The following is a 26,595-nucleotide window of genomic DNA, read 5'->3' as shown; positions in this document are numbered from 1 at the left end:
CTTTGACAAATATCCACTCACCAGTTTGAATGTCACTGGACTTTGCTTCTCGAGGAGCTGGAAGAGATTTTCACAGCATTCATCAAATACTGTAACAAGTCTCATGTCACTGCATGCAGATGATACTCTACGATATACTCACCATCAGCTCCAGTCAGAATCATCACCACACAAACAATCACCATCACTGGTAGAGATGTTGATTGCTAGCTTCAAGAGAACCAGACATGTTGAAGGTCAACAGGCAGAGAAATACCATTGTCAGATAAAGCATGGTCAGGATACCACATGTACAATGTACTTTAACCAAATATTTGATAATCAGTAACTTTTCCACAGAGTCACAATTATGAAGTTTTAACTGCCATTTTCTTGACTCAGTCCTAATCTCAGTCATAGCTGCTGCTATTGTGTCTGTCTGTACATTTGTCCCATTCTCGTGGTTCTCTTTTCTTAGGAATTTCCCTAAAAATTGGAGTCAAGGATGAATGGATTCAACTTTGAGTGCTAAAGTTCACAAAATGTAGTTGTCCAACACTAGATCCACCAATCAGCCACAACATTATGACAGGAGAAGTAAATAACATTGACCATCTTGAGACAATTCGATGTTCTGCTTGGCGTCTTGTGGAACGGATATTGGCGTGGATGTTACTTAGACATGTAGCACCTACCTAGACCAGAACAGACATCCCCACCCCATAGCAATGATGCTCCCCAGCAGGATGCAGCAGCTTGACAAATTAAAACGGTTTAGGAGCAAGTAAAAAAAAAAAAGAAAAAAATAATAAATAACATGAAAAACATCACAAGGTGTTGATCTCCAGATTCACTAGATTCCAAACTGATCAAGTATCAGTGGGATGAACCACAGAGACCCTGTCAGGCCGGGACTCGAAGCAGAACACAGGACTCAGTATGCAGAGACGACAAAGGGGGTTTAATTGGCATGTTCAGAGATCCCTCACAGAGGGACAAACAAATGGCCATAAAAATTCCTGGACGTAATTCTAATCAGTGAAAACAAAAACTCTCCAAAAGGAGGAAATACAAGTCGAAGAAAACAAATCACTAATTAAACACAAAACACTCCGAATGGAGGAAATCTCAGAACTGAGGAAATAACTAAGAAAAGACTAGACAAACAAAAACTATCTCTCCGAGAGGATTCACAGGCTTACGTGGAAATTCTTAGGTTGAAAACATGAAGCAAGGCACGAGAACAAGTTGACGACGACAACACTCTGGCACAAGACAAGGGGAACGCAGACTACTTAAACACATGGAGGGAAATAGGGGACAGGTGGACACAATCAGGAATCAGGAAGACAATCAGACTTGTGACACATGAGGAAGGGCAAGTGACCTGAAACGAGAGGAGCGTTACTTTTCAAAATAAAACAGGAAATGACAGGACAGAACAACCCCAAGACAAGACGCCCTCACCACGGTGTGCCAGACCCCCACTAAGAAACATTGTGTTGTCGGACCCCACAGGACACCTTTGAAAGGCCCATGTCCCTTCTCTGATGAGTCACAACTGTTTAGGGTACTAGGCCAACACAACATGAGGAAGGTGGTTTTAAGGTTGCATGACTTGCACGTTTGTGCAATTGATGATAAAGTGTTGTGCAATGGCTAAACAATTGCCAAATACTTCTACTATCTATCCCTCATCTGTGCAAACAATACTACACAAGAAACACAGCTGTACCTCAAAGCTAAGCAAAGAGACAACTTTTTTCTCAGACATGAAAACATTTTGGAACAAAAAAGACAAATCTCATGTGCTATATACTGAGAGATGAGGTTATGATGTTGGCATATTTCCAACAAGGAGGACCCAATAAGTTCGTTGAGTTTATAAGAGCTTTGGCAAATGAAGACACTACTGTGATGGAAAATTCTGTATTATTATCATATATTCATCTTTTTGGAATGTATTTTTCTGTATTTGCCGAAATTTGGGCAAAAGTTTTAGCTGCCATTGTTGATAGTGAAGCAGGACACTGATGAACACACAAGCATAAATGTCTCAAAGCGAGGGAAGGTCTGGGTGTCAGGTCCTTGCATAGAACTGCGCAGAATCATATCTAGGGGTTTAGAGGCCATTGGCATTTATTTTACGGTTGTTGTTTTACTGCTTTGGGTTCAGGTCATGTTTTCTCTGTAAGAAGGGATGGGAGAGAGAGATTAGAGAGGAGTGACTTGTGTGACCTTCAGTAGATGGGGGTATAAAGTGAGACTGTTTCCAGGAACTCTTTGCTCATTTAGCCACTTTGTCCTTTGTACCTTGTTTGCCTTTGTGCCTTGTATGTGTTGTGAGCATATCTGCAGATGCTGGATTAAATACACTTCAAGAGCAGGGGTTTCTGAGTGATAATTTATTAACATAAATTTTCACAACACTACATTATGTGTCACTGTGCTAAATGAAATCTCATGAAGTTAAAAAAGATTCAGGAAACAGCCACATCTTCCGGCTGTGTGCCAGCTCGATCACGTTAATGCTAAAGCTAACACAAAGAAAATGTAATTGTATTTTTTTTCCACGCAAATTGTGATACCTACAAATATACAGTCCGTAGACATTTCAACAGCAAGTTAAGATGAAAAAGAAATTAAAAAGGTCAGTTAAATAAGCAGTGAATAATATGATCTACACATTAGGTCTATTGGACAACTAAACTCACTGTCAAATAATATTTACTGCTTATGAACAGAATGTAACATTCATGGCTTTGAAACTTGCAGCAGCATAGTGTTAGTGTGCTACTAAAAGCTGAGTAAAAGAGCTCTGAAAATAGGGAGGACAAGAAAACATCAGTCTTCCTCTTCATCTGCTAGTCTGTGTTTGTCATGTGAGACTTAGTCTGACTGAAACTGAATCCATGAGTTGAGACCAACACCATCACAAAACACATAAAAATCAAAAACTGAATTGAACTGGTCCCCTCAAACCCTCATTGTCTTATCTCAGAGCAACAAATGTTGCAAACATGGATGCTGCTGGACGAGGGATTTAAGCCTTCCAACTCACTTCCACTTCTAAAGTAATAAGTAAGTATTAAGGTAAATCACCCAGTTGTACTTCACAACACTTTATTAAGATCAGATGGGAGGATTGTGAAAGCTCAAAGAGATCAAAACTGAAGACAGGTGAAACAACACTGAAAGGCTGCTTTGAAGTGATAGTGGTACATGATAATATAACAGATGAAATGACTAAACAATATAGCAAAGACCAAATCAAACCAGAGCTGAAATTCCCAACTAGTAAAACATTTCATTGAGTCTTTACGTGTGTTGTTCTGAGTTAGCTGGTCGCTGGTTTGATAAAGTTCCTCTGAGGCTAGTGAGACACAAGGAAGTTAAACTGAGGATGAAGGTTAAACTATGTAGCTTTTAACCTATTAAGCAGTCATCATAGTTTTTTAATTTCTGTGTTTCTGAGGGCTCAAGACACAACCATATTTGCTAATCAGAAAAAAAAAAACTTTTATCCCTGAATGCCAATTAGGGTGAAGAGTGGTTCATAAAATGAAAAGTAACAGAAGAAATACACAAAAGTGGATGGCAAAAGCAGCATATTGTGTGTAGTGGCAGGCCTGCTGCCACTAACAGAAAGAGTGAGATGAATCATAATAAATATCATATAAATATGAAAGACATTTTTTTTAAAAAAATGTAAAATAGCAGAATCGGTACAGCAATGAATAATGTGAAGCATACCTTAAATTAAAGTTATTAAACTAGATCAGTTCATTCACTTCAAGAGACAGAATAACCAGAAAATGACTTTTTCATCCAAAGAAGAACTCTACACAGTAATCACTATGAACTACCCTTTAACCTTCAAACTGTTCTCTCATCTTGCAGTGGAGCTGATAAAATGAACTACAGCACCACCTTGTGGACAGACAGATGGATTACAAGCTGCCTGTCAGGGATCGCAAGTATTACTGAAAACTCCTTGACAGAGATGAACACGTTTATTAGAACCTTGTGCATGTGTTCTGATCCATGAGAGGAAAATACAAAACTTCTATGTAGGGCAGACATTAAAGAGACGGACAAATAATACTCATTAAAATCATGACATGTAACACACAGATACACTTTCATTTCTTTAGGCTTTTAATTTTGCATAAATAATTAAATATGAGTTCATTGTGCAGAAGGAAATTTTGATAACAGTGTTCTTTTCATAACACATTCAGTCTGTTCTTATTAAAAGGCACAAAGCCTCTGAGACGATCCAGCTCCTGTTGATTTGACTTGTCGCTTCACTCCTTTTGTTGCGTTACAGCGATAGAAGAAATATAAAGAGGCTCCAGAGTGATTAGCTTAAGAAATAAGAGCATAAAAACACAAACATCAGCACACGTCCTTCTGTTCTTCTGTTTCAGGATTCATTGTATTTTCTTGGCGCAGACAGATGAAAGGTGTATATAACACTTCTCATCATCCCAACACTTGTAATCTGAAAGTACCAAAAACAAGAAAAAAGAAATCATTCCAGCTCCACACCAGCTAATACCTGATACTGACTATGATAACGTAGACAATGTTTCCGTATTTCAATAAAAAAAAATTCAAATTTAACTGTTTACATTGATGTTAAATAAATAAAACGTTCTAATCAGTTATTTGCATTAACAAAATTACTAATATATGTTTCCTTCTGTATCAAGTAGATTGACTTCTGGCTTTTACCATTTATCAGTTTAACCAGTCACACATCCAGCACTTTGGAATTTACCTCCAAAATTCATTTGTATGCAGTTCTGTTGACCCCAGATCGTCCCCTGGTTATTGGGCTCTCCAGGACACCACTTGGAATAGTAGAAAGGCGTCCCATCATTCCACTGCCAGAAATCCTTCTAAAATACAGTTTTAAATAGATTCTAATTTAAAAGAATATTCATTCAAATCAAATACTAAAATAATTTAGAATAGAATAGAATAGAATAGAATAGAATAGAATAGAATAGAATAGAATAGAATAGAATAGAATAGAATAGAATAGTTCATGGCACTATATAATTACAATTAGTCAACAGGCTTTTCTCTCGTAAGCACAACATATAGATTACAACAGACACACATTGCAATGTTAGCAGACATGCATGGGATGATTCATAATTTATTCATTTGAAATGATAAAATAAATACCTCTTGGGCATCACTGCCTCCAATCCATGTGGGTGGATACGCATGAGTGCTACTCCATATCACCTTCTGGATCGCATGGTACTCAAAGACATCACGGACCGATGTAAGGTTTCCACCCAGGGACTGACAGTTTCTCTGCAGTGGAGATAAACAGAGACAAATGAGAGTTGTCAAAACTGAAAGAAGGAATCACAACCAAGACATAACAAAATAACCCCAGTGATTACCTCAGCTCTAGCCCAAGTCATGTGGGTAGGAATGAAGATGAAACAGCGTCCATTGTACTCAGACCAACCAGGGCAATGTGTGGACCTCTTGATCAGTTGGCTCTTTGCTGAAAATAGACTCAATTTAAAGGTTTAATATATTGACACTTAGAGCAACATAACATAAGAGTGTGAGTCTTTGCCGATGATAAATTTAAACTGAAAAAAAAAGTCAGTCATCTATGAGTAACCATGTTTTGGAACTGAACCATTCTTTACAAGAGATCAAAATTTTCTAGGAAGCTGAACAACAACACTACTCTGACTGCAAAAGATCAACAACATGCATCAAATGTCAGAAGAAATCTGAATCTAGAAATAGACCAGTTTGAATATCACTGGATTTTGTTTCTGGAGGAGCTGGAAGAGATTTTCACAGCATTCATTAGCTACTGCAACAAGTCTCATGTTACTGTATGCAGACGATACGCAACAATATACTCACCATCAGCTCCAGTCAGAGTCATCACCACACAAACAATCACAATTACTGGCAAAGTCTTCATTGTGGAGATGATGCTGATTTCTAGCTTCAGTCAAGAGAACCAGACATGTTAGAAATATTTATCACATCAAAATGTGTAAAGGAAAAGACGATAAGAGTTGATAGCAGACCTGCAGCGGAGTGATCCTCTCTTCTTCTTCCTCTTTGCCAGACTGAAGCCACAACATTTCAAGAGCACGGACAGCTCTTAAATACAGTTCATCACCTCTCATCACTCTCTGGTTGTATGAGTATAGACCAACCCCATAATTAAACAAATACAATTCAAATCAAACAAAGGTTTATTGTTTCCACTGTGTCAGTTGCAAATATTGACATACTGTATAGCTAATTGTAAATTTACAAAGCGGATTGGGATGTTGTTTTATTCATTTATTACATACCAGAGAAATTCAACAGCAGGTTAAAGCCTAGTTAGTTATTTTTGTGTCTGTGTGCCAGCAACAGTCATGACTATAAGTTGCATTATCTGTCCATCTCTAGTCTGGTGTATCCACCCTTAATTCCTCTGAATATTTGGATTTCATTCACATCAGAGTCATTTAGTTGCAAACTAATTTAACTCCACATCTCAGATGACCTGTACAGATACTGTTACTCTTCTGTTCATCACCACATTAGTCCTGCAGCGCTTTGCAGGAACAACAGGGCGACTTCAGACCAACTCTCCAAGGTAGTCCACCGACAGGAGCATACGGATGTCCCATTTTTTCTCAATCTTATGAGTATCTTCAGGTTATTTATTATTTTTTTAATTTGGTACATATGTTAACTTTGAACACTGATGCCTCCCAGCTAGAAGGTTCAGGTTCGACTCCAGCTCAGGCCTTTCTGGGTGGAGTTTGCATGTTCCCCTTGCGTCTGCGTGGGATTTCTCCAGGTACTCCATTTCCCTCCCTACTCCAAACACATGCTCCTTAGGTTAATTGGTGACCCTAAATTGACTGTAGGTGTGAGACTGAGTGCAAATGGTTGTGTGTCTCTGTGTTAGCCCTACGATAGTCTTGTGACCTGTCCAGGGTGTACCCCTCCTCTTGCCGGATGACAGCTGCAATAGACTACAACAACCCCTGCAACTCTAGTGAGGATTAAGCAGAAGCAGAAGATGAGCTGAGATGAGATGTTTACTTTGACTGATTACAATTCATCAGTCAAAGGTATCAGGGACTCAGGACGAGGGGCCTCCAACACAAGTCCCATGGTTTTGCCAGTACACTGTAGTCCATAACTCAGCTCGTCAATACAAGAATCTCAGCAATATTTAAATTGACCACACCACAACTCAGTCAGACAGTACCCAGTTTACCTAAAGTTCTCTGTCTTGTCCTCATACTCTGTATGTTTACATGCAGGTGAAAAACACAAATTATTGCCTCAATCCAACTTCAACTGGACAACTGAAGCGCATGTAAACATGTTACTTTGACTATAATCAGAGTTCTCCTTATCCGACTAAGACACTCAGATCGATTTTCCTCGGCATACGCCTTAATCGGAGTAAAACATCCAAGAAACAGGGTCACAGAAGAAGAAAGTAAACTGAGCCAGTAGAAGAATCACCTAAGGGTAGCGCCATTTTATCTGCACCATAAGTAGCGCGCACGTGCATGTGCATACAGGATTAAAAAGCTGAACTATTGTCCATCTTGTTGTTTGAAATGCCGGCCTGTCGCATAAACGAGTCCAGTTGGTTATTGTATGACGTAGTATGGTCAACCTTTTGTGAAGGAAGAGGACATGTTCCAGTCAGTTTTTCTGTAGCATTTAAACTGAGACAAGGAACACATGCAGAAGATGGAGTTTTGAGCATAGCTCCATTAAGCTGTGCATGTAAATGTTGTGACTTACCATATGATCAATCTTATTCAGCACAGATCTGACAGCTGTTCATTCTTTGTTTGCTGTCAACACACCGCTGACAAAGAGAACACAAGTTATTTAAGAAACAGCTACAGCACAAAGGTTTACCTTCTTCTGCAAGGAACCTTAGTAACAAAGATCAAATTTGATCTGAATTGCTAAATCTGCACGAGAGAAAAGATAAATCTTACAGTTAGTTATGCTACTTTAGGCCTAGGCTCCTAGTAGATAATGCATTGAGCACCTGTCCTCTATTCTCTTTCTAATTTCTTCCCTCCTGCTACTACTACTTTATAACAAGTTAAGAGCGACGTTTACCTCTCTCCGTCTCCCTGTCCCTGAACTGAATTATACTGGTTTCCTCTGACTCTCATTGTCTTATCTCAGAGAAACAAAAGCTCCAACCTTGGACGCAGGTGGACGAGGGATTTAAGCCTCCCACCTCACAGATTTCTTTGTTCTGAACAAAGTGATGCTGCTTGTTGATTCTGGTGTTCACTCATGCACATATTTACTTTCTTTGTCACACACGGTGATAGTGTGGTAGATTTTATGAGACTGTGGCCAGTCACGACTCAGCAATGACATTATATAAACCTTCAAAGTGTTCACACACATTAGTGTATTCAGATACATCCTGTGTTCATACCGATGCAGAAGCAGCATAGCATTTTGTTACTGTTTAATTTTTGACTGTTTTTGTAAGAGGGAATATATTTAATATGTGATACAACAGCTTCAGAAGTCCCAGTAGGTACACACAACTCAACCCAAAGTCTTTTATGGTCAGCATTAAATTTTATGTTCTTCTGTGAATGGTTACTCTCCTGTCCGACAGATTCATATGAACAACACCTGTTGCAAAATCAACAGTAGTCACGTTACAACATCAACCAACCCTCCCTCAAGAAACAGACGTGTTTACTGATGAGTTGGAAACAGATGTCTGACCCATCTTCACCACTTTATACTCTGTAAACAGCACCACTGGCAAAATGTCAAGTTAAAGACTTGAACTGTTTGTTGTCTTTCCCCTTAAGACACGGTGAGACACTGTGGAGGGAACAGTGTCACATGAGCTCTTCTCTGACCACATCTGTCTTGCTGTCATATTTCATGACTTTTCCTAAGACCAGAGTTTTTTTTGTTGTTGTTGGATCAAAAACATGACAAAATTATTTCCAAAATGAGTGTTTCCAGGCTCATATACGGATAGGAATCAGACAGGATACTGGGTTGCTCCTATGCTAAATAGTAATAATAATACCTCTTCTTCATCTCTATACCTTGTGACAATCATCTCTTTATACCTCTTCCCAAATTGTGTAACATTTTAACTGTCGGATTTCCTCACTCTGTGTATTCTTCAAAATCCCCCCACAAACAGATATGCACATGCTTTTGCTTTTGTGTGTTATAAATAAAGGGAATCAGATCGATAAGCAGAATCAAAGACTCAAAAAGACGTCTTTTGGTTAAGAGAACTCATCTTTACTGTTCTTGTTTGCAAAATGGAAAGATTGAACCACTGAAACAAGCATCTCTATGACTGTGTGTTACGTATGCAAGAGTATTAGGGCCACCCATGGAAAAACAAATTAGAAGAGGTAGATTTGTTTTTCATCAGGCACTTTGTGAATAAAAAAGTTAAAATTTCGAGAAACAAAAGTGTATAATACATATCAAAATACATAAAGTAGACCTTCAAACCAGGAGTACCACGTGCATATGGTACCGCCGATACTCCGCGGAAGAGTGTTGGGGTTAATAATTAATAGTAATAATTTGAAATTGTATCGTGATTATTTTTTTTTCAGTTATATTGCTGATATATTATATTGTACTGTTGCACATCAAAAGTCTCTGAGACAACCCTGCTTCTCTTATCGGGACTTGTCGCTTCTCTTCTTCAGTGGTGTTACAGTAATAAAAGAAATATAAAGAGCTTCCGTGTTATGAAAACTCAAACACTGGGCAGTGTCCAACAGCATTTCTAGTTTTGACTGTTCCTCATGCTTGTTCAGGTCTACTGACGAAGACAAATGGATGACGAATGCCGCACCACTAATCATTCCAGCAGCCAGATGCTGCAAAAACACGAAAAAAAGCAAAAAAGCCAAATGTCAATTGAAGAACGTTGACAATATTTAATTCATTCAACAGTGGAAGATGCCAGGGAAAGATCTCATCTGGTCCCTAATCCTAACCCTATCCTCATGTGGCAATAAGGTAGTCAGAAAGAATGAATTTATCTCATTATGGGTTTATATAGTTATCAGGAGGTCAAACGTTTGCACCCCCACTCCACATCTGTTTGACCAAATCTGTTTAGATTGAGATTAAAAACTATGTATTGCGATGAAGACCACATACATTAATCCACAAGATAAATTCATGCTTTTCAGGGCTCAAAAATAATTTTATCCATTGCTTCCAGGAACAATTTGTCACTGTCATTATGACGATTTTAGTTAGTGTTGGATTAGACTGGATTAAATTTATGATTCTGACCAATGAAATGAAATGGCATCAGGTAGAAATGACTGGCTTGGAAGAAGATGGAGTGGTACTGAGCTGGATTGGACGTCTTAATACACCAATACACAACACTTGTGTCTACATTTTAGAGTTTAAATGTTTTGTTTTTTTTTCTGGATGTAAATTTAATGCAATTAAGAAGTAAAAACACTGCAGGGACACAAAAGTTGTTACCCTGACCCTAACCCCTTTGGAGGGGAGCAGACCCATTTTGTTTTTAACCTAAGCCTAGCCCTAACCCATCCTAACTTCACCTAAGGAAAAACACAAAGCAAAAGAAGAAGTCGAGATGACACACACATTACAGACAGAGGAGGAGAGACACCAGGGTCATCGTGGACAAAGAGCGTCCTGCAGTGAGCCATACTGACCAACAGGTGGAGTCAAAATAAAGGAAATCAGATTGCAACAATTGAAACAATTTACTTCAATCATGTCTCTGAAAGAATATCCCTGGTAACATCCTCAACTTACCTCCTGGATGGAAGCACACTAATATGACCTTTTCCCTTCTAGAAAACTCAGAACCACAGGAATAGAATACTGGCACATGATAATAGAACAAAAATTAAATGACTGGAAGATGAAAATGCAGTGAAGACCAAAGCAAAGCAGAGCTGAAATTCCAAAGTCGGAGTGGAGCTTGTGTGGTTCCACTACAGCCTTACCACAGGAAAGCACCAGAAAATTCAAACAAAGGGCCTCCTAAAATAAAAATTCTCATCATCCATTGCGACATTTATAACCAGGTGTGAAATCCATTGGAGTCAAATACTTGGCTATCATTGGACAAGCCCACAGGACGTCCAGTGTCTCAGTCGTGATGTAACTGTAACTACCGGAGGTTAAATTATGTAGCTTTTAACCTATTAAGTGGTCATCATAGTTTTTTAAATTTCTGTGTCTGTGTCTGTGACACAACCACATTTGCTAATCAGAATCAGAAAAAACTTTTGTCCTTGAGTGTCAGTGACGAGGGTGAAGAACGGTACATAAAATGAAAAAGCAGGACAAGATATACACTAAAAGTGTATGTGCAAAAGCAGCATATTGTGTGTAATGACAGGCCTGCTGCTATTCACAGAAAGTGAGATGAATCACAATAAATATGATATAAATATAAAAGGACAATTAAAAAAAAAAGTACAAAATGTAAAATAGCAGAATCGGTACAGTAATAAATAATGTGCAGCATATCTTAATTTAAAGTCATTAAACTAGATCAGTTCATTCACTTCAAGAGACAAAATAACCAGAACTACTGAACAACTTTTAACCTTCAAACTGTTAGTGACCATCTCTCATCCTGCAGTGGAACTACTAAAATGAACTATAGAACCTTGATTATGAATCTATGTAGGGCAGACTTTAAAGAGACAGGGAAATAATACTCATTTAAATCAAGACATGAAACACACACTCACAGAGACGGTTGTTTCAATGCTTCAGGCTTTTAATTTTGCAAAAAATCTGTAAATGTCAGTCGATTGTGCAGAAGGAAGTTTTGCTAACAGCGTTCTTTTCATAACACATTCAGTCTGTTCTTATAAAGTCACAAAGCCTCTGAGATGATCCAGCTTCAATTGACTTGTCGCTTCCTTTAGTTGCGTAACAGTGATAGAAGGAATATAAAGATATTCCAGAGTGATTAGCTTAAGAAACAAGAGCATGAAAACACAAACATCAGCACACATCCACCAGTGTTTGTGAGAAGTTCTTCTGTATCAGGATTCATTGTATTTTCTTGACACAGACAGACGAACGGCGTACAGTACACTTCTCATCGTCCCAGCCCTTGGACGCTGCAAGTATCAAAAATAACAAAAAAGAAATCAGTCCAGTTCCATACTAAGTAAAACCTGACATTGACTAGTCAATATTTTTCAATTCAAGTAATTCTAATTTAACTGTTTACATTGATGCTAAATAAAATATTCTGATCAGATATTTGAATTATTAACATCACTAACAGATGATTCTCAGTCATTGAAATTCTGTCTTTTACCATTTTTCAACTGAACCAGTCACACATCCAGCACTACAGGATTTACCTCCAAAATTCATTATTAAGCAGTTCTGTGGGCCTGAAAGGTTATTGGGCTCTCCAGGATACCAGTTTGAATAGTGAAAAGGCGTCCCATCACTCCACAGCCAGACACCATCCTAAAACACAGATTTAAATAGACTCTGAATTAAAAAATATTTATTTAAATACTTGACAAACACTGGGTCTTGTACAATGATAAAAACTTAAATTTATCTCATATTTTCTCTAACTAGCTTGTTAAAAATCCAATTAATTAATGTAACATTAAAGGTTAAAACTAAACGTGTCAGTGGCTTCACAGGAAAATCTACAAACCCTGCAAAACATTAGTTAGCCTATGAATGTGGATTCAGCAGAGGGTGTTCACAGTAACTGAAATAAAATATATGCCACATGAAGACAGATGACAAGTGGAGGAAAGTAGGAGGAGGTGGTGGATAGAAACTGAAATACTTTATTCATCTGAAATGATGAAATACATACCTCTTCACCATCACTGCCTCCAATCCATGTATCTGGATAATGACTAGTGCCATTGCTTGTCAGCTTCTGGATCGCTTGGTACTCGAAGACATCACGGACCGATGCAAGGTTTCCACCCAGGGACTGACAGTTTTTCTGCAGTGGAGATAAACAGAGACAAAGGAGAGTTGTCAAAGCGAAAGCTGGACACAATCACCAAAAGGATGAAAGACATAACAAAATAAATTCAGTGATTACCTCAGCACTAGTCCAAGTCATGCTGCTTGGAATGAAAATGAAACAGCGTCCATTGTACTCAGACCAGCCACAACAATGTATGGACCTCTTGATCAGATGGCCCTTTGCTAAAAAAAATAGACTCCAGTTAAAGGTTTAATATATCGACTTTTATAGCAGCATAATGTAGCAAGATGAGATGTCCCATCCTGGCTCTCATCCTGGCTAGTATGCTGCTTTGCTCCCCTCTCAGCCTCATTACCCAATCGGTGCATGGGACCATCCTATATAGGTAGGTGGTTTTAATCTTGTCGGCCTCTTGCTCTTTGGCTCTGAGGTCCGCCCACTCCCTGGTCGCCTTACTTCCTCACCTTTTATAATTACTCAACTCAACAACTGCAGTTGTATTTTTGTTCCTTGTTTATCTCGAGTTGGAAGTAGTTATGATTTGTTTTGTTCAGCTGCTCCGTGTATTGCTGCAGATGCAGATTTTCTTTAATTATTTTGAGTGTAATTGATAATAATTCTGAATTATCCTTTTGAATTATTTTTAGTTAAGTTTTGTTTTGCTAATTTGGTTGATATTTACATTTTGTTCCTGCCAACCTCTAAGTTTTGTTTGATTATTGTTTTAATTTTTGGACGAGATTTTCACAGCATTCATTAACTACTGTAACAAATCTCATGTCACTGTATGCAGACGATACTCTATGATATACTCACCATCAGCTCCAGTCAGAGTCATCACCACACAAACAATCGCAATCACTGGCAGAGTCTTCATTGTGGAGATGATGCTAATTTCTAGCTTCAGTCAAGCAAAGCAAACATGTTAAAAATATTTGTCACCAACATAATGAACATATGAGAAAGGAAAAGATGATAAGAGTTGGTGGCAAACCTGCAGAGTGATCCTCTCTTCGTCTTTCTCTGTGCCAGACTGAAGCCACAACCTTTGAAGAGCATGGACAGCTCTTAAATACAATTCATCATCTCTTATCACTCCGTGAATGTGTGTGTATAGTGTATTGTGTGAGTTAAGGTGTGTTGTTCCCACCTTGTCAGTTGCAAATGTTGACATACTGTATCGTCAATTGTAGATTTACCAAGTGGATTGGGATGTTGTTTTATTCATTTATTACATACCACAGAAATTCAACAGTAGGTTAAAGCCTAGTTAATTATTTTTATGTCTGTGTGCCAGCATCAGTCATGGCTATAAGTTCCATGTCTGTCCATCTCTAGTCTGGTGTATCCACCCTTAATTCCTCAGAATATTTGGATTTCATTCACATGAGAGTCATTTAGTTGTAAAGTAATTTAACTCCACATTTCTCAGATGACATGTCCATCCCCACATTAGTTCCCTTTGCAGGAGTAACAAGGCGACTTCCAGCGAGTAATCCAGTAATCCACCCACAGGAGCATACGGATGTCCCATTCTCAATGTCCATTTCTCAACCTTAACTAAAAGCGACGGTAGAGAATAAGTTGGAGAGGATGGGAGATCTACGATTATGGTAAGGAAGGATTTGGCATTAGTGAGAAGTGGAAGAAACCTGAGGGAGAGGTAGTTAGGTCTAGGTGTCAGCAGGAAATGAATAGACATATACAGGAGAGGAGAATGCTTTAGAGGCAGTGGAAGAAGGCCACATAGGAGGAGCATTATAATGGTCATTATTACATCAATACATATTCACAAGTCGTCATAATCAACGTCATGATGCATTATGACAACTGGTTATGAATGATTATAATTTTAATCTGAATAGTGCATTATAAATATGTCAATATCTGCCTAGTCACTTACTCCTAGTTCATTTTATGTTGCATCATAACTACTTTGCTTTGCTAAATGTGTATAGTGATGCATAATGAGTTTTGACTTCTACAATATCCTTTATATCTGTAGCTATAAGTATATGTAATGAAATAATAATAATGTATACATCTCCCTACAGCACCCACTTATAAACAACTATGCAATATCATAAGTGCTATTTGTCAGCGCTAAGTAAAGTGACAAGAATATGACACTATTATTAACAGATATAAGTTACTATGAGTAATTAAAAGGTGCAATGAACTAAGTCCTGAGTCTGGCATCTTTACCCCATATGCACAATGTTAATATCATAGGTGTTATTTGTCAGCTTCAGGTAAATTAGTGCATATGAAGTGTTGTTACAAATAGATATGAGGTTATTATAAACAAATATGAGTCACAATGAAATGAGAGCCTGGACAATAAAGACAAAAGGAATGGATTTAGTTCACTTTATTTTCATTTAAACCAACACACATAATCAGAATGATTATCAATGTTCTGAGCACATTACACAAACACATGAAACACGTGAAACAGGCCACAAAAGTGGCACGGCGTGGTCCTAAAGATGTGTATCTTAAAAGTGCCTTTGGGTTGGTGAGGTGATTCAGGGTCAGAGGTCAGGAGATGGTTTGACAGCAACTACAAGAAGAACAGAGGCAAATCTTTAGTGTTCTAGCTGAGTTTGCTTTTTGTGCAGAAAGGTTTGATTGAAAACACATAAACAGATCACGTGTTTTTGTTTAAAGCAGCCTAATGAGACATTGTTTTACCGCATATCGTGCAGGCACCGCAGATTACCTGTAGGTGGCTTAACATAGCTACACGAAAGTTACCAGAGACGGCTAGTTTTAATTCACAAATTAGATCGTTTTCATATTCTTGACTTTAATGATTGAAACCATTCGAAATGATTGCTTTAATACGTAAACCATGTGCTTCATGTAAGCAAAGTAAGGCATTAGCACACAAAACACTAGTGGGACAGAGAGACAACATACCTGTCCTGGAGAGGACTCAGCGGAGAAAGGAAAGAAAAGCCGCTTTACGACTAGTACATACAGTCAATGCTTTACGACAGTGGGAGGAGCTGGGGACGGAGGTGGGTGGGTGGGGTCAGAGGTCAGGGGTCATGGACTAAGGAATGACATTTCTACAATAATAATAATTTTAATAAAAACGATATTAAAATAATATCTGACGGCACTGAATAAATGCGGACATTTCTAGCGATCCTGCAGCAAAATTGACGTTACATTAAAAACCGAAATAAGACAATTACAAATCTAGTCTAAATAATTAACCAATTCCTCGCGGAATATCTGGTGAATAAGACGTCCTGTTCCGTTGTAATTAAGGTTCAAAAATGAAATAAAATCAAACCCCTTTAATGCGCAGTGTCACATTGACAGTCGTCCTGATAGCACGAAATAAATTTGTTTCGAGCGGCATGAAAATGAGAAAAATCGGCAGGCACCAAACAATAGATTTATTTTCATGACAGTTTCACATGGGATTTAACCGATTCTTTTATATTGGACTGTTGCATGTCAAAAGTCTCTGAGACAACCCAGCTTCTGTTATTGGGATTTGTCGCTTCTCTTCTTCAGAGGCGTTACGGTAATAAAAGAAATATAAAGAGCCTCCAGGTTAGGAAATATGTGGGTTATGAAAACTCAAACAATGGGCCGTGTCTAACAGCGTTTCTAGTTTTGACGGGTTCCTCATGCTTCTGTGTTCAGGTCTACTCACAAAGACAAATGGACAACGAATGCCGCACCACTATACATTCCAGCAGCCAGAAGCTGCAAAAACAAGAAATGTCAATAGTTTTCCTACTCGCTGTGGATTGTTGAATGTTGAGAAACAGAAGAAGAACAATGACAATATTTAATTCGTTCAATAGTGGAAGATGCCAGGGAAAGACCTCATCTGGACCCTTACCCTACCTCTATCCTCACGTGGCAAAAGGGTAGTCAGAAAGAATAAATTTATCTCATTAAGGGTTTATATAGTTATCAGGAGATCAAAGGTTTGCACCCCCACTCCACATCTGTTTGAACAAGTCTGTTGTGATTGAGATTAAAGACCATATAAAATAATCTCATCTTGCACTCACAGCGTCACCAATCAGCCTAACGAGCATGTCTTTGGAGGTGGGAGGAAGCCGGAGTACCTGGAGAAAACCCACGTGGACACGGGGAGAACATGCAAACTCCACCCAGAAAGGCCCAGTCTATATTACTGTAAACTCCTTGGCAGAGATGAACACGTTTATTAGAACCTTCTATGTTGGCATGTGTTCCGATCCATGAGAGGAAAATACAAAACTTCAGTCACTATCATGAGCACTGATCATAAATCTATGTAGGGCAGACTTGAAAGAGACAGGGAAATAATACTCATTAAAATCAAGACATGTAACAGACACTCACAGAGACACTTCTTTTAATGCTTCAGACTTTTAATTTTGCCAAAATCAGTAAATGCGAGTTGATTGTGCAGAAGGAAGTTTTGCTAACAGCGTTCTTTTCATAACACATTCGGTCTGTTCTTATGAAAAGGCACAAAGCCTCTGAGACGAACCAGCTTCTGTTGATTTGACGTGTCGCTTCACTCCTTTAGTTGCGTTACAGCGATAGAAGAAATATAAAGAGGTTCCAGAGTGATAGCTTAAGAAATAAGAGCATGAAAACACAAACATCAGCACACATCCACCAGTGTTTGTGACAGATTCTTCTGTTTCAGGATTTATCGTATTTTCTTGGCGCAGACAGATGGACGGCGTACATTACAGTAGTTATCATCCCAGCACTTGGACCCTGCAAGAACCAAAACAAGAAAAAAGAAATCAGTCCAGTTCCACACCAGATAATACCTGATACTGACTACAATAAGATAGACATTTCCTTATTTCAATTAAAAAATAATTAAACTGTTTACATTGATGTGAAATAAATAAAATATTCTTATCAGTTATTTGCATTAACAAAATTACTAACGTATGTTTGTTTCTGTATCAAGTAAATCAACTTTTGTCTTTTACCATCTATCAGTTGAACCAGTCACACATCCAGCACTTTGGAATTTACCTCCAATATTCATTTGCATGCAGTTCTGTCTACGCCAGATCGGCCCCAGGTTATTGGGCTCTCCAGGACACCACTTGGAATAGCGGAAAGGTTTCCCATCACTCCACAGATATAATCCCTCCTAAAACGAAGATTTAAATAAATTCTGAATTAAAAATAATTAAAAAATTTATTCAAATACTTGGTCTTCTGCAGTGGAACCTCAAATTCTTGTCATATTTTCCTCTGTATAACTCTCTAAGAAATATTTATTTACAGATGTAACAGATATTTATAAAAATACAAAAGGTATAACAAAACAAATGTCTCACTGGCGTTGCAGTAAAAAATCTGAAAACCTGCAAAACATGAATTACACTGTGAATGTGGTGTCAGTAGAGGGCATTTACAGTAACTGAAATAAAAATATGCCGCATGAAGATACATGACTACTGGAGGAGGATAAAAGGAGGTTGTGGATACAAACTAAAATAATTCAGAATAGAAAACAATAGAATAGAATAGTTTGTCATTTCATGGCACTATACAACAATTACTCAACAAGTTTATCCCTCATAAGCACAGTATATAGATTACAACAGACACACACTGCAATGTAGGCAGAAATGCATGGGATGGTTTATAATTTCTTCATTTTAAATCATGGAATAATTACTGTACCTCTTCACCATCACTGCCTCCGATCCATGTGTGTGGATGTGCATGAGTGCGTCTCAATATCAGCCTCTGGATCGCATGGTATTCGAAGACATTGTGGACAGATGCAAGGTTTCCACCCAGGGACTGACAGTTTTTCTGCAGGGGAGATAAACAGAGACAAATAAGAGCTGTCAAAGCAAAAGCAGAACAAAAGGATGCAAGACATACAAATTAACCCCAGTGATTACCTCAGCTCTAGCCCAAGTCATGGGTGTGGGAATGAAGAGAAAACACCGTCCTTTGTACTGAGACCAACCAGGACAATATCTGTACCTCTTGATCAAGTGTTTCCTTGCTGAAAATAGTCTCCAGTTAAAGGTTTATGACATAGACTTTAATAGCAACATAACATAACAATGTGAGTCTTTGCCAATGATAAATTTAAACAGAAAATTGTCAGTCATTTATCAGTAACTATTTTTTGAAACTGATCCATTCTTAACTAGAAATCAAGACTATATGGGAAGCTAAACATCAACCCTAGTCTCTCAGGAAGAGATTTTCATAGCATTCATTAACCACTGTAACAAGTCTCATGTTACCGTATACAGACGATACTCTAAGATATACTCACCATCAGCTCCAGTCAGAGCCAACACCACATAAACGATCACAATCAGTGGCAGAGTCTTCATTGCGGAGATGTTTCAGTTGAGAGAACCAGACGTATTAGAAATACACCAACATAATGAATGTTCAATAAAAGACAAGATGATATCAGTTGGTACCAGACCTGCTACAGAGTGATCCTCTCTTCTTTGTTCTCTCTACCAGCCTAAAGTCACAACATTTCAAGAGAAAGCACAGCTCTTAAATAGTTACTTATTTCATCACCTCTCACTTAATGAGGAACTGGTAGAAGTCAACATGGAGAGAAACACCATTATCAGATAAAGCATGACACCAATCTACATAAACCAAAAGTTTGTTAACCGATGAAGTCTGTGTTATATAAGTGAATAAACATCCATAAACTTGCAGAGTCACAATTATTAAGCTTTAATTTGCATTTCCATGTCTCAGTCCTAGTCACAGTTGAAGCTGGAGGCAGAGTCACCGCAAGTGGACAGGTCCCAAGCTGGAAGGGGGCTTCCAGAGACAGGTGATATTGGTCCATATCAATTACAGCGATTTGAACCCCTACAGATACTGCAATGACAAAATGTTGGGATTCTCCCTAATGGGGCCCCCTTATAGCTGGCTTTCTACTGAGGTGAACCCGACTCTCAGGACACACACAGAAAGAAAAACAAAAAAAGTGAATGAAAAACAAAATGAGACAGTGGTAAGTATGACTGTGTGTCACGTTAAAAGTAGTTATTGCCACATGTCCCTTTTTTCCCAGTCCCACTAAGCATCAGAAAAGTGTATTGTCATTGATGAACCAACATCAGTTCTGCTGTCAGTAGATCATATTATTCTGGCCAAACTGTGACTATTTTGTATTTAGAAGAAGACAATATTATATACAGTATGTCTTCTTCTTATAGAAGAAGACATCTTTGACAAATGTCAAAAATTGAAATCTTTGACAAATATCGAATGTCACTGGACTTTGCTTGTTTCTGGAGGAGCTGGAAGAGATTTTCATAGCATTCATTAACTACTGTAACAAGTCTCATGTCACTGCATGCAGACGATACTCAATGTACTCACCATCAGCTCCAGCCAGAGTCATCACCACACAAACAATCACCATCACTGGTAGAGATGTTGATTGCTAGCTTCAAGAGAACCAGACATGTTGATGACCATTTGATAAAGGTAACGGCTCTAAGAGTTGATAGCAGACCTGCAGCAGAGTGATCCCCTCTTCTTCGTTCTCTCTACCAGCCTGAAGCCACAACATTTCAAATCACAGCTTTTAAAAACATTTGCTTATCTCATCACCTCTCACTAAATGAGGAACTGGCACAAGTCTACAGGCAGAGAAATACCATTGTCAGATAAAGCATGGTCAGGACACCACATGTACAATGTACATTAACCAAATATTTGATAATCAGTAACATTTCCGCAGAGTCACAATTATGAAGTTTTAATTGCCATTTTCATGCCTCATTCCTAATCTCAGTCATAGCTGCTGCTATTGTGTCCTTCTGTACATTTGTCCAATTGTCGTGATTCTCTTATCTTAGGAATTTCCCTAAAAATTGGCACAAACAATGTCTCGGAGACAAGGATGAATGGATTCGACTTTGAGCGGTAAAGTTCACAAAACGTAGTAATCCAACACTAGATACACCAATCAGACATAACATTATGACAGGAGAAGTAAAATAAAAAATAACATTCACCATCTTGAGACAATTCAATGTTCTATTATCAAGAAGGCCCAACAGTGTCTGCACTTCCTGAGAATGCTCAGGAAGAACACCATCAACCAGAAGCTGTTGGTAACCTTTTACCATTCCTCTATCGAGAGCATCCTGACTTACTGTACCCCGGTATGGCTCTCCCTCTGCACCGAGGCAGACAGGAAGAAGCTCCAGGAAGTGGTCAAGACAGCGCAGAAGATCCTGGGCTGCCCCCTCCCCTCCCTCAAAGATATTCTTTCCTATTTTATTCTATTCTTTTGCTTGGCAACTTGTGGAATGGACATTGGCGTGGATGTTACTTAGACATGTAGCAAACACCCAGACCAATAGACACCCCCACCCCATAGCAATGATGCTTCCCAGCAGGATGCAGCAGCCTGACACATAAAAACAGTGTAGGAGCAAGTCAAAAAAAAAGAATGAAGAAAAAAAAAAAAACATGAAAAACATCACAAGGTGTTGACCTCCAGATTCACTAGATTCCAAACTGATCAAGTATCAGTGGGATGAACCACAGAGACCCCCACTAAGAAACATTGTGTTGCTGGCCACCACAGGACACCCTTGAAAGGCCCATGTCCCTTCTCTGACAAGTCACAACTGTTTAGGGTACTAGGCCTAAGCAACATGAGGAAGGTGGTTTTAAGGGTGCATGACTCGCACCCTTTGTGTAATTGATGATAAAGTGCTGTGTAATGGCTAAACAATTACCAAATACTTCTACTATCTATAAACAGTACTACACAAGAAACATAGTTGTACCTAAGGAAAGAGGCATCTTTTGTCTCACATTTTGGAACAAATAAGACAAATCCCATGTGCTGTATACTGAGAGATGGCGTTGACATTAATTCCAAAGAGGAGGACCCAACAAGCTCATTGAGTTTGAAGAGCTTTGGCTAATGAAGACACTACTGTGATTGAACATTTTGTATCACACTGTCTCATAAATTCATCAGGTCACCAGGTCTGTCATTTGTCACTTGTTTGAAACATTGCAAAGACGAGTAGTTAAGCTCAATTTAGGCTTCGGTGCTTAAGTTTTGCAGAAGCTCTGGTGTTAGTGCAGACACCTTCACCGTGCGCAGAACTCACAACATCGCTCACTTGCACCTCCCCAGAAATGTAACTACACATTGCTGTGACGCAAGAGCTGTGATTGGTCCGCTCGGTAATCACATGTTTCCTTTAGTATTTGTGGCGACTTCTCAATCTCTGTCGTTTTCAAATTGATTGAACTGGATCAATAAAGAATCATTAAGGTAGTGGAATGCGGCTGAAATGTGGGCGAAAGTTTCAGCCGTCTATTGAATGACTAAACTCACTATCAAATAATATTTACTGCTTATGAACAGAATGTAACATTCAGTCTTTGAAACTTGCAGCAGCACATTGTTAGTCTGCTACTAAAAGCTGAGTCCCAGGGTTTTGACAGTAAGTTGTAGTCCACAGCTCAGCTTGTGAACACAGGAAGGGCCAGTGGCACAACTCAGTATGTTTACATGGAGGTGAAGAAAAACAAATTATTGCCTTAATCCGACTCTATCTGGACAACTTATGTTGTCCTGAACAGTGTTTCCTGTGAGCCTAAGACACGTATTGCATGAAGTATGAGCTGAGATTGCAACAAGTTGAAATAATTCACTTCAGTCATGTCTCTGCAAGAAAATCTCATCCTCAAGTTACCTCCTATTTCTAAACGGACCTTTTCCCTTCTAGGAAACCAAGAACGACAGGAACGGAAGACTAGTATATGATAATATAAAAAAAATGAAATGACTAAACAATGTAGCAAAGACCAAATCAAACCAATGCTGAAATTCCCAACTAATAAAACATTTCATTGTATCTTTACGTGTGTTGTTCTGAGTTAGCTGGTCGCTGGTTTGATAAAGTTCCTCTGAGGCTAGTGAGACACAGGGAAGTTAAACTGAGGATGAAGGTTAAACTATGTAGCTTTTAACCTATTAAGCAGTCATCATAGTTTCTTTAATTTCTGTGTGTCTGGGGGCTCAAGACACAACCACATTTGCTAATCAGAATCTGAAAAGACTTTTATCCCTGAGAGTCAGTGAGGAGGATGAAGAATGGTTCATAAAATGAAAATGCAGGACAAGAAATATACTAAAAGTGGATGTGCAAAAGCAGCATATTGTGTGGAATGGCAGGCCTGCTGCCATTCACAGAAGGTGAGATGAATCACAATAAATATGATATAAATATAAAAGACAATTAAAAAAAAGTTACAAAATGTAAAATAGCGGAATCGGTACAGTAATAAATAATGTGAAGCATATCTTAAATTAAAGTCATTAAACTAGATCAGTTCATTCACTTCAAGAGAAAAAATAACCAGAACTACTGAACAACTTTTAACCTTCAAACTGTTAGTGACCATCTCATATCCTGCAGTGGAGCTACTAAAATGAACTATAGAACCACCATGCGGACAGATAGATGGGTTGCAAGCTGCCTGTCAGATGCATTCACTATTAGGCTACTGTAAAGTGGTTTGACATTTTCCATCTATGTAGATGAACACAACAGATTAATAACCATTATCAGATAGACCTCCTACGTTGGCATGTGTTCAAATGTTATATTTCAACGGAAGCGGCAACTTTCAAGAGAACGATCCATGAGAAGAAAATACAAAACTTCAGTCATTGTGATGAGCATTGATCATGAATCTATGTTGGGCAGACTTTAAAGAGACAGGGAAATAATACTCATTAAAATCAAGACATGTAACACACACTCACAGAGACACTTCTTTTAATGCTTCAGACTTTTAATTTTGCCAAAATCAGTAAATGCGAGTTAATTGTGCAGAAGGAAGTTTTGCTAACAGCATTCTTTTCATAACACATTTGGTCTGTTCTTATTAAAAGGCACAAAGCCTCTGAGGCAAACCAGCTTCTGTTGATTTGACTTGTCGCTTCACTCCTTTAGTTGCGTTACAGTGATAGAAGAAATATAAAGAGGCTCCAGAGTGATTAGCTTAAGAAACAAGAGCATGAAAACACACACATCAGCACACGTCCTCCAGTGTTCGTGACAAGTTCTTCTGTTTCAGGATTCATTGAATTTTCTTGGCACAGACAGATGGACGGCGTAGATGACACTTCTCATCATCCCAGCACTTGTAATCTGAAAGAACCAATAACAAGAAAAAAGAAATCATTCCAGCTCCACACCAGCTAACACCTGATACTGACTACAACAACATAGACAATGCTTCTGTATTTCAATGAAAAAAATTCAAATTTAACTGTTTATATTGATGTTAAATAAATAAAACATTCTAACTAGTTTGCATTAACAAAATTACTAACATATGTTTCTTTCTGTATCAAGTAAATTGTCTTCTGTCTTTTACTATTTATCAGTTTAACCATTAACATATCCAGCACAGGAATTTACCCCTAAAATTCATTTGTATGCAGTTCTGTCGACCCCCAAGGTTATTGGGCTCTCCACGACACCAGTTTGAATAGTGGAAAGGCGTCCCATCACTCCACAGCCAGAAACCCTTCTAAAACACAGATTTAAATAGACTCTCAAATAAAAGAATGTTCATTCAAATCAAATACTTGTATGGTGTTGGAAACACAAATTTTCTCCGCAGAGGGCGTTCACAGTAACTGAAATAAAAATATGCCACATGAAGATAGATGACAACTGGAGGGCGGTAAAAGGAAGTGGTGGATACAAACTAAAATAATTTAGAATAGAATAGAATAGAATAGAATAGAATAGAATAGAATAGTTTGTCATTTCATGGCACTATATAATTACAATTTGTCAACAAGCTTTTCTCTCGTAAGCACAGTATATACAGTAGATTTCAACAGACACACATTGCAATGTTAGCAGACATGCATGGGATGATTCATAATTTATTCATTCGAAATGATGAAATAAATACCTCTCCACCATAATTGCCTCCAATCCATGTTTTTGGATACGCATGAGTGCTACTCCATATCACCTTCTGGATCGCTTGGTACTCAAAGACATCACGGACCGATGCAAGGTTTCCACGCAGGGACCGACAGTTTCTCTGCAGTGGAGATAAATAGAGATAAATGAGAGTTGTCAAAACTAAAAGAAGGAATCACAATCAAGACATAACAAAATAAATCCAGTGATTACCTCAGCTGTAGCCCAAGTCATGTGGGTAGGAATGAAGATGAAACAGCGTCCATTGTACTCAGACCAACCAGGGCAATGTGTGGACCTCTTGATCAGTTGGCTCTTTGCTGAAAATAGACTCAATTTAAAGGGTTAATATATTGACACTTAGAGCAACATAACATAAGAGTGTGAGTCTTTGCCGATGATAAATTTTAACTGAAAAAAAAGTCAGTCATCTATTAGTAACCATGTTTTGGAACTGAACCATTCTTTACAAGAGACCAAAATTTTCTAGGAAGCTGAACAACAACACTAGTCTGACTGCAAAAGATCAACAACATGCATCAAATGTCAGAAGAAATCTGAAATCTAGAAATACCCACTGACCAGTTTGAATATCACTGGACTTTGCTTCTGGAGGAGCTGGAAGAGATTTTCACAGCATTCATTAGCTACTGTAACAAGTCTCATGTCACTGTATGCAGACGATACGCTACAATATACTCACCATCAGCTCCAGTCAGAGTCATCACCACACAAACAATCACAATCACTGGCAAAGTCTTCATTGTGGAGATGTTGCTGAGTTCTAGCTTCAGTCAAGGAAAGCAAACATGTTAGCAATATTTATCACCAACATGATGAACATTTGATAAAGGAAAAGATGATAAGAGTTGATAGCAGACCTGCAGCAGAGTGATCCTCTCTTCTTCTTCCTCTGTGCCAGACTGAAGCCACAACATTTCAAGAGCACGGACAGCTCTTAAATACAGTTCATCACCTCTCATCACTCTCTGGTTGGATGAGTATAGACCAACACCATAATTAAACAAATACAATTCAAATCAAACAAAGGTTTATTGTTTCCACTGTGTCAGTTGCAAATATTGACATACTGTATAGCTAATTGTAAATTTACAAAGCGGATTGGGATGTTGTTTTATTCATTTATTACATACCAGAGAAATTCAACAGTAGGTTAAAGCCTAGTTAGTTATTTTTGTGTCTGTGTGCCAGCATCAGTCATGACTATAAGTTGCATTGTCTGTCCATCTCTAGTCTGGTGTATCCACCCTTAATTCCTCTGAATATTTGGATTTCATTCACATCAGAGTCATTTAGTTGCAAACTAATTTAACTCCACATCTCAGATGACCTGTACAGATACTGTTACTCTTCTGTTCATCACCACATTAGTCCTGCAGCGCTTTGCAGGAACAACAGGGCGACTTCAGACCAACTCTCCAAGGTAGTCCACCGACAGGAGCATACGGATGTCCCATTTTTTCTCAGTCTTATGAGTATCTTCAGGTTATTTATTATTTTTTTAATTTGGTACATATGTTAACTTTGAGCACTGATGCCTCCCAGCTAGAAGGTTCAGGTTCGACTCCAGCTCAGGCCTTTCTGGATGGAGTTTGCATGTTCCCC

At 38.4% G+C, this 26,595-nt stretch overlaps 4 protein-coding genes and 1 long non-coding RNA gene across 9 annotated transcripts in view; all 5 read right to left on the bottom strand.

Moving 5' to 3' along the window:
• LOC125016187 (ladderlectin-like) overlaps window positions 1-6,143 on the bottom strand; it is a 60,516-nt gene extending 54,373 nt beyond the window's left edge. Inside the window, exons 1-6 of one of the 3 annotated variants that reach the window (XM_047598465.1) lie at window positions 6,057-6,141; window positions 5,887-5,971; window positions 5,403-5,509; window positions 5,176-5,310; window positions 4,763-4,883; window positions 4,115-4,483 (exon numbers count right to left, since the gene is read on the bottom strand). In XM_047598465.1, coding sequence (XP_047454421.1) covers window positions 4,413-4,483; window positions 4,763-4,883; window positions 5,176-5,310; window positions 5,403-5,509; window positions 5,887-5,971; window positions 6,057-6,113 — 576 coding nt within the window. In that variant the 5' untranslated portion in view covers window positions 6,114-6,141 and the 3' untranslated portion in view covers window positions 4,115-4,412. Of the gene's footprint in view, window positions 1-4,114; window positions 4,484-4,762; window positions 4,884-5,175; window positions 5,311-5,402; window positions 5,510-5,886; window positions 5,972-6,056 lie in introns of those variants that run through there. The other 2 variants (XM_047598485.1, XM_047598475.1) reach the window with 2 other exon arrangements.
• A 1,288-nt stretch (window positions 6,144-7,431) lies between these two features.
• Window positions 7,432-8,173, bottom strand: LOC125016889. The gene is made up of 3 exons (XR_007113785.1): window positions 8,125-8,173; window positions 7,795-7,861; window positions 7,432-7,663 (listed from the first exon to the last, which is right to left on the bottom strand). It is a non-coding gene; the product is annotated as an uncharacterized LOC125016889 (long non-coding RNA).
• A 3,902-nt stretch (window positions 8,174-12,075) lies between these two features.
• LOC125005009 (ladderlectin-like) lies at window positions 12,076-13,892 on the bottom strand. Its single transcript, XM_047579944.1, has 5 exons — window positions 13,814-13,892; window positions 13,112-13,218; window positions 12,875-13,009; window positions 12,396-12,507; window positions 12,076-12,146 (listed from the first exon to the last, which is right to left on the bottom strand). Exons 1-5 carry the CDS (start codon window positions 13,872-13,874, stop codon window positions 12,076-12,078), a joined length of 486 nt encoding a protein of 161 aa, XP_047435900.1. The 5' UTR covers window positions 13,875-13,892.
• Window positions 13,893-17,364: 3,472 nt separating this feature from the next.
• LOC125016339 (galactose-specific lectin nattectin-like) lies at window positions 17,365-19,476 on the bottom strand. 2 transcript variants are annotated; one of them, XM_047598791.1, is made up of 6 exons: window positions 19,443-19,476; window positions 19,284-19,338; window positions 18,898-19,004; window positions 18,671-18,805; window positions 18,011-18,131; window positions 17,365-17,740 (listed from the first exon to the last, which is right to left on the bottom strand). In XM_047598791.1, the coding sequence occupies exons 3-6, from the start codon at window positions 18,916-18,918 to the stop codon at window positions 17,670-17,672; spliced, it is 348 nt and encodes a 115-aa protein (XP_047454747.1). In that variant the 5' UTR covers window positions 18,919-19,004; window positions 19,284-19,338; window positions 19,443-19,476; the 3' UTR covers window positions 17,365-17,669. The 2 variants fall into 2 exon arrangements, with proteins under 2 accessions (XP_047454747.1, XP_047454738.1); XM_047598782.1 differs by lacking the exon at window positions 19,443-19,476 and having other exon boundaries at window positions 19,284-19,348.
• A 4,274-nt stretch (window positions 19,477-23,750) lies between these two features.
• LOC125016200 (ladderlectin-like) lies at window positions 23,751-25,926 on the bottom strand. 2 transcript variants are annotated; one of them, XM_047598499.1, is made up of 7 exons: window positions 25,851-25,926; window positions 25,673-25,757; window positions 25,552-25,587; window positions 25,183-25,289; window positions 24,956-25,090; window positions 24,451-24,562; window positions 23,751-24,177 (listed from the first exon to the last, which is right to left on the bottom strand). In XM_047598499.1, exons 1-7 carry the CDS (start codon window positions 25,905-25,907, stop codon window positions 24,107-24,109), a joined length of 603 nt encoding a protein of 200 aa, XP_047454455.1. In that variant the 5' UTR covers window positions 25,908-25,926; the 3' UTR covers window positions 23,751-24,106. The 2 variants fall into 2 exon arrangements, with proteins under 2 accessions (XP_047454455.1, XP_047454465.1); XM_047598509.1 differs by having other exon boundaries at window positions 23,752-24,177; window positions 25,673-25,753; window positions 25,851-25,889.
• Window positions 25,927-26,595: the final 669 nt, after the last annotated feature.

The sequence above is a fragment of the Mugil cephalus genome, chromosome 1 (genome assembly GCF_022458985.1).
Source record: "Mugil cephalus isolate CIBA_MC_2020 chromosome 1, CIBA_Mcephalus_1.1, whole genome shotgun sequence".
NCBI classification, from domain to species: Eukaryota; Metazoa; Chordata; class Actinopteri; order Mugiliformes; family Mugilidae; genus Mugil; species Mugil cephalus.
Note: the sequence above shows the minus strand (reverse complement) of the source record. Positions and strands in the feature narration are given on the sequence as shown.

What these genes read in the sequence shown, in the direction of transcription:
- LOC125005009 (XM_047579944.1), bottom strand. Translation starts at nt 13,874, where the DNA reads ATGAAGACTCTGCCAGTGATTGCGATTGTTTGTGTGGTGATGACTCTG. An exon ending in TGACTTGGACTAGTGCTGAG is followed by an intron (nt 13,010 to 13,111) that starts GTAATCACTGAA and finishes TCTCCACTGCAG; the next exon opens with AAAAACTGTCAGTCCCTGGG. An exon ending in GAGGCAGTGATGGTGAAGAG is followed by an intron (nt 12,508 to 12,874) that starts GTATGTATTTCA and finishes TCTGTGTTTTAG; the next exon opens with GATGGTGTCTGGCTGTGGAG.
- LOC125016339 (XM_047598782.1), bottom strand. Translation starts at nt 19,344, where the DNA reads ATGAAGACTCTGCCACTGATTGTGATCGTTTATGTGGTGTTGGCTCTG. An exon ending in GGCTCTGACTGGAGCTGATG is followed by an intron (nt 19,005 to 19,283) that starts GTGAGTATATCT and finishes GACTATTTTCAG; the next exon opens with CAAGGAAACACTTGATCAAG. An exon ending in CATGCAAATGAATATTGGAG is followed by an intron (nt 17,741 to 18,010) that starts GTAAATTCCAAA and finishes TGGTTCTTGCAG; the next exon opens with GGTCCAAGTGCTGGGATGAT.
- LOC125016200 (XM_047598499.1), bottom strand. Translation starts at nt 25,907, where the DNA reads ATGTTGTGGCTTCAGTCTGGCACAGAGGAAGAAGAAGAGAGGATCACT. An exon ending in TGACTTGGGCTACAGCTGAG is followed by an intron (nt 25,091 to 25,182) that starts GTAATCACTGGA and finishes TCTCCACTGCAG; the next exon opens with AGAAACTGTCGGTCCCTGCG. An exon ending in GAGGCAATTATGGTGGAGAG is followed by an intron (nt 24,563 to 24,955) that starts GTATTTATTTCA and finishes TCTGTGTTTTAG; the next exon opens with AAGGGTTTCTGGCTGTGGAG.